The sequence below is a fragment of the Monoraphidium neglectum genome (genome assembly GCF_000611645.1).
Source record: "Monoraphidium neglectum strain SAG 48.87 unplaced genomic scaffold scaffold00250, whole genome shotgun sequence".
Taxonomy (NCBI): domain Eukaryota; kingdom Viridiplantae; phylum Chlorophyta; class Chlorophyceae; order Sphaeropleales; family Selenastraceae; genus Monoraphidium; species Monoraphidium neglectum.
This window is the reverse complement of record NW_014013378.1, coordinates 13,983-20,586: the sequence shown is the minus strand read 5'-3', so window position 1 is coordinate 20,586 and position 6,604 is coordinate 13,983. Positions and strand designations below refer to the sequence as shown.

General features: G+C 63.9%; 1 protein-coding gene across 1 annotated transcript; it reads left to right on the top strand.

Moving 5' to 3' along the window:
- Window positions 1–116: 116 nt before the first annotated feature.
- On the top strand, window positions 117–5,808 carry MNEG_2267 (hypothetical protein; the record flags this gene model as incomplete). The annotated part of the gene is made up of 16 exons (XM_014049255.1): window positions 117–289; window positions 669–764; window positions 965–1,074; window positions 1,279–1,410; window positions 1,621–1,696; window positions 1,908–2,068; window positions 2,282–2,390; window positions 2,668–2,776; window positions 3,062–3,187; window positions 3,511–3,647; window positions 3,811–3,932; window positions 4,249–4,319; window positions 4,691–4,805; window positions 5,045–5,103; window positions 5,326–5,463; window positions 5,653–5,808. The coding sequence occupies 16 exons, from the start codon at window positions 117–119 to the stop codon at window positions 5,806–5,808; spliced, it is 1,890 nt and encodes a 629-aa protein (XP_013904709.1).
- Window positions 5,809–6,604: the final 796 nt, after the last annotated feature.

Genomic DNA, 6,604 nt, shown 5'->3' with positions numbered 1-6,604 from the left:
CCCGCCGTTCGTCCCAACGCAGCGGTGGTGGGCGGCTGCCTTACGCCCGCCTGCCCAGCTATCCCGGCAATGGTTACAGCAGCGGTGGCACTGGTCCGAGGTGGAGCCGCGCCGCCATGACGCGCGCGCTGTGCGGCGCGCTGGTCGTGCTGCCGTGGACGGTGCTGCTGCTGCTTGTGGGCCTGCACTCGTGGCACGACCACGGCCACACTTCATTTATACAGGCAGGACTTCCAGGGGCTAAGCAGTGCGTTGGCTGGCGGGAGACCTACTTCTGCCACCCCTTTGCGTGCGTGGCGGGCGGTTGGGGTTGGTTGATAACGCTTCGGACGGCGGTTGGGCTTCGCTTTGGGCAGGTGCTGTGCCTGTCCAGGCCTCACGCACGCTGCGCAAGCAATGATTAAGTCAACCCCGATATCCATGGCAATACTTACAAGCAGCAGAGGCGGCGTGTTGGCAGTGTGTTTGCGTGCAGCCGGCTGTGCCAGGGCCCACTGGGTGGAGAGGAGGACCTGCATGGCTCCAGCAAGCCGTTAAACCAACGGCTGCCCCCGTGGCCTCATCAGACACCCTGCTGTGCCAAAAGCTGCAGGCTCTCGTCTCGAGGGTCATGCAGGCGTGGCGACGAGCTCAGCGCGTTGCGTCCGCCACACCCCGTTCCCGTTCAGGGAGCGGTACGGCCCTGGCGACAAGGGCTGCGACGATGAGATCATGCCCCAGGTCTCGGGGTACTGCCTCTGTGAGGGCAACGTCACGACGGCCAGGTCAGCATGAAGGCTACTCGCAGTTGCCCAATTGGCAGCGCGTGGGGCGCACGCCGGAGCCAGCGCATCGCGGCTGCAGTTGTTGGGAGCAGCGGGGTGGCGGCTGGCAGGGTGCTTTGCGCGCCTTGCGAGCCGATTCTGGGCCTCGGCGCTCGGCCTCCCTTCTAACTGCACCCCTTTGCTTACCGGGCCAATCTCAGGGTGACATGCGGCCCCAAGCGGTTCACCTGCCGCCAAAAATGTGCTGAGCTGGCGTACAACCCCACGGACGCCCTGGCGATGCCAGCCCCCATCACGTGCCCTTATGACGGTGTGCAGGCGCCCCAAGAGGTTCTGGAAGCGCTCGGCTCGCTGCAGGGGCACGGACACCTGCATCCTGCGCAGCAGAGGAATGAAGGTCGCAGAGCAACTGTGGGCACACGTGTGCACGCCAAGCTCGTTCCAGGATACCTTAATGCTGTGCATGTGGCGTATCATCGCGTCACCACCGCCGCCCCCACATGGCTGCACGCAGTGCCCTACCTGCTGAGAAGCTTCCTCAAGGGCATTCCTGACGCGCCAGCTGACTGGTCGGCCGATCCCGCAAAGGAGAGGACCAAGGTGGCACCCCTGTGGGAGGAGATCCAAGCGGCGGTGCACGCGCACGGTGAGGCATCCGCCCGCGCCCGCATGCACACGGCCCACCAGCAGGCATCACTTGCAGAAGCGCAGGCAACACCATCAGGCCGGGGGCTGGCGCGCCTGCCGTTGATCAGCTGAACGCATCGCACTTGAAGCCGGCCACCAGCTTGAACGGCCGGGGGTGCTGTGTGCCAAGGGCCTCGCTGATGGCCGCCAATCGCGCACGCACCTGCAGGCGTGCCAGCGGCGGTGGCTCCGGGGACGCGCAACACGACGCACGACTTTGTGCGCGAGGGCAGCAGCATACCAAGGTGAGGGCAACTCGCCTGGCGGTGCAGTGGATAGGCAACAGCCGCCAGGCAGCTGGGCGAGGTGCGACCAGACGGAACAAACCATGCAGTTGCCCTGGAGGCCTGCAACCGCGGTGGACTGCGGGCCACGCAGCGCATCAGCATAATGATCGTCGTTCTTCGCATGCCCTGGATCGAAGCTCAGCGGCGCTCGACACTGGCACCTCCCCAGGTCGACTGTCGAGTACGTGCGCTCCCAGCTGGCGGCGTACTCGGCCGCGATGCCCACCTACCCGCGCGGCGCGTTCTCTGGCGCGGGCGTCGTCACCGTCGGCGGCGGCATGCGGTACATCATCCCGGCCTGGATCATGGTGCACCAGCTGAGGCACACGGGTGCGTTTGCGTGGCCAGCGGCGAGGGCGCGGCTGGGGAGTGCTGGGGCGCCTGGAGCTGATAAGCCGCCCTGCGTCGCACAGGTGTTTCAGATGACACACACACGCGCAGGCGCACACACACACACGCACACACACACACACACACACACACACACACACAAACATGCATGCATGGGCAAACGCGCTCGCATGCACGCACCCTCGTCTGCAGGCTGCAAGCTGCCTATCGAGATGTGGTACCCCATCAGCGAGTGGCCGCCCCAGGCGGTGGTGGACGCCTTCGCAAAGCTGGGCGTCACCAGCCGCAAGCTGGACTTCAGGTGGGGACGGTCGCCGGCCGTGCAACTGCATGGAAGAGCCCACGGGTCCACACGAGCGTTGGCGGCGCCGCCCCGCAGCCTGCTGAGGTCGCCGATGTGTCCAGGGCGGCCAGCGCCCGCAGCCACTGGCGCAAGCAGCCACGGGAGCCAGCCGCGGCCGCGGCGGACCCCTCAGACCCACTCATGGGTGGCTGTCCTGAGGCCCAGAAAAGTCGCATCACACAGCCACACAGACACCCACAGCTACCCGCCACCACCCACAACCGACCTCCTCCAGGGGCCTCAACATCACGGCCTTCAAGCACGACCCCAAGGCCCCGCCCCATGACACCATGGCGCGCTTCACCATCAAGGTGGCGGCCATCCTGCTCTCGCGCTTCCAGGAGGTGGGGTCCCCGCAGGCCGCACTCATCCCCTGCCGCGACGGAGGGCGCAGCAAGTGGCTCGCACGCAGATCGCCGCGCTGCCTGGCCCCTGGATGCAGGCGGCCCCGTACCGCAGATCCCTGGGGACGCAGGTCCCGCCGCCTTTCCACCGCCATCAGCCATTTGATTCTTGACCAGACCGCCCAGAAGCCGGCCCCTGTCTCAAAACCTGCTCCAGCTTTGGCCACATGCAATCCGCACCCACACGCTGACCCAGCCCACACCCCGACCACCCCACCCTGCCAGGTGATCTACCTGGACGCAGACAACATCCCGCTGAAGGACCCGGCTCACCTTCTGGACGGCCCCGAGTACAACGCCACGGGGGCGCTGCTGTGGCAGGACTTCTGGGACAACACTGTGGCGCCAGAGGTGGGGGATGCCTGGGGCGGGCGGAGCAGGTGGATTCTTTGGGTCAGTGCCAGTTGTGTGTCTATTGGATTCTGGGTCCTCAAAGAAGGGTTAGGGTGGAGGTTTGGTAGACAGTGTCAATTTCGTTGGACTGGGGTGCTGAAAGCCTGGCAAAGAGGAAGCGCGCAAGCGTGCGCGCGTGCGCGCACACACACACACACACACACACACACGGGCACGCGTGCGCGCGCGGGCGCACGCATGCACGCACGCTACAACAGCAGCCCCAAACCATGTGCATGATCTGCAATCCTTCTACTTCCGCTTCCTTCCACACGACACAGGCGGAGCAGATGCTGGGCGTCCCGCGGTCCGACTGGTTCCGCGGCTCCTTCGAGAGCGGCCAGATGGTGGTGGACAAGGCGAGGCACTGGCGGGGGCTCCTGACCGCCGCGTGGCTCAACTCCTACGCCTCCTTCTGGTGAGGGGCGCGTGGGCGGTGCTGGCAGTGCTGGCGCGCGGCTGGCCATGTTGAACAGGGCGAATGCACTAGGCACACCCTCAACCTTACATGGAAAAGCCTCGCAGGGTGGACCGAATTTGCAGTGCACACAACACAGCCCGCCTCTGCGCTCCCCCCTTAGGTACGAGGTTTTCACCTGCTTCCTCGGGAAGGGCGACAAGGAGACCTTTGCCTACGGCATGGCGGCCGCCAGGGAGCCTTACTACGTCATCACGACACCACCGGGGTCACTGGGAACCACGGGTGAGGGCGCAGCAGCTTCTGGGCAGCCGCCACACCAACCCTGGTGCCAAGATGGATTGGGGGATCCGGCCAGAGCTCAATCCACCAATGGCATGCACAACGCAAGATGCGCATGCATCTACACCAAACATCAAGAAGTTTGTAGTTGTGGCTGGCGCGATGGCGTTGCTGCACCCTGTCACCTGCCGCAGGCATGTGCCGGCCGTGTGCGACGGTCCGTACCCCGCATCTCCCTCGCCCTCGTCCCCACCTACCCCCTCAATCCATACCCCTTCCCCCCAATACACGCCCACCCAACCCCCCTCCCTCAAAACAGGCACCTCCATGTCGTGCAACAGCCGCACCCACCTGTGCAAGGACGAGTTCACGGGCAACACCATGGTGCAGGTGTGCACCAGTGCACGGCACGGTGCCCATCAGAAACTGCGACGACGTACCCACCAACCAGCGACATTCTGCCCACGATGGTCACGCTGTTGAGCTACCGCGCCCCCTCGTTCCCTGGAAACACCACGTTGTTCCCGCCTCTGTATCTTGGGTTGTCCGTGGACCGTTCTCCCTTTTGCTGACCCCCTCTCTCACTTCCTGGACCCCCCTCTCTCCCTTGAACGCGCACACACACACACACACACACACACACACACACACGCACACACACACACACGCACACACACACGATTATAGACAATATACGTCCACACATGTAATACACCCACTGATTATGCCGCTTCTACGACTAATCATGCAACTTCTTGCAGTACGATACGCGCGGTGCCCCCCTGTTTCTGCACTCCAATCTCCACAAGTGGGACATGCGGTTGCCTGAGAAGTTCTCGCTCCACTACCAGCGGCGGTGGCAGGTGCTGCTGCCAGGTGAGCCTGGGATTGTGGTAGCGGGGCGGGTAGCGAGAGCACAGTTGAGACCTGCACAGGATGTTCCGAGCAGGCGTCACACAGCACACCGCTCAGATGCAGTGCTAGCGCGCCACCAGGGGGCGTGTCCCAAGCAAGGCGCTTGGCTTCAGCAAGCTTAGACTTGTGTGTTGACATTTCACCTTAAAAATCTGGCCTTGTTTTGGACGCCCTTGACCGTGCGCTGTCCCCCTTACCAGGCCCTGTCCACTGGGAGGACTGGATGCGGCAGCACTTGGGCCACGACCTGGAGCACAAGGTGTGAAGGGTCCCCTGTGCATCGCGCAAACGTCCTTGAAGCATGGCCCTCCGCATGCAGCACCTGGTGACATACACAGGGATCCCGCGTGCGCAGAGGATGCGAGCCCAGTCGCCGTCTCGTGGTGTATGTGGGTGCTGATGATCGTCCTCATGGCTTTACTGCGACGCTCAAAAGCCACATTTCAAACTCTCGGCCCCCTTCACACAATGCCAACGGTAGGTGTACGAGTGGATCCGCATGCTGCGCTGCATGCCCTGGTGGGACGCATACTACCAGGAGAGGCTGGCCCTGGGAGACAGGAAGACACCAGACCTGGACGGTTTCCACTACCTGCTGAGGGGGATAGAGCTGCCAAAGGTGGGCTATGATGTGGCTGACGCCGCTGGCCCCGCATGTGCTATGCTTGGCTGCCCAACCTGTTTTCTGGGGAAGCTGATTGCGCTCCAGAAGCCAGGCACATGGCTGGCTGCGCGCAGTGTCTGTGTTGAGGCGTCGAGGGTTGACGCCCCTGCTCCTGCCCCGTTCGCTGTCAACCCTCGGCCGCAGCTCTACCGCGCCGGGTGGACCGGCAATTACCAGGCGCAGCTGCAGGGGCTCTCCTTTGGGGACTGGCGCAACCACGCCTGGAACCTGCGGGCCAGGCCAAAGCTGGCTGCCCTGGGCCTCGCGCAGCGCTGGGACCCGGCGCGCGACCAGAGCTAGCTGGGCGAGGCGCGGCCCCGTGCTTGGCCAGACCTGGGGCGGGCGTGGCGCTCCCACTCGGCTTAGGACATGGCCATGGCTGTCGCTGCGGCGCTGTCTCCTTGTGAATCTCGGCGCAGCCGCCGCTCAGCCCGCGGCTCGCGGGCCGGCGGGCCGCTCGCGAGCCTTACAGTTCTATGGTCGAGCGTCGTTGGCCAGCACCGAGCCCGTGCACAGGCGTTGCTTACGGCGTGGTCCACAGTCTGGTCCCTGTACCTGCTGCGTTTTTCATCTCTTGTTTCCATCACGGGGGCCTGATGGCGAGCCAGCCAGCTGCTGGACAACGGGATACGGTGCAGTCCGCCCATTGGAGGTTTGGGTTTTCTGAGCGACGGGGGTTTAGCCTGCTGCTTCGAGGGTGCAAGCTGCGCCGCCGTCGCAGCGTATACATTATACTTCATTGCGCCAACTTGGCGCTCTCTGTACCCTCACAATAGCCGCACGGCACCATCGTCGGGCGCTTGCTTTGTCGGCGGGCCGTGAAACCGTGGCTGCTTTGTGCTTGCCCCCATTCGTGCCTGTGCCTGGCTGTGGCCACCGTTGTGGCTGCTGACCTGCAGCCACGTAACGACCACAATTTCGTCAATTGACATTCATTTTCTTAGCTTGTACTGCTTTCGCTGATGCATAGAAATCTTTGGAGGAAGCAGCGGCGCAGTAGCAGAGCTTTCACTTTATGTTTCATCCTGGGCCGCTGCTCGAGCCCGCTCCCCATTGCTCACGAATGCAGGGCTGGCTCAACCACACAGCAACGCAG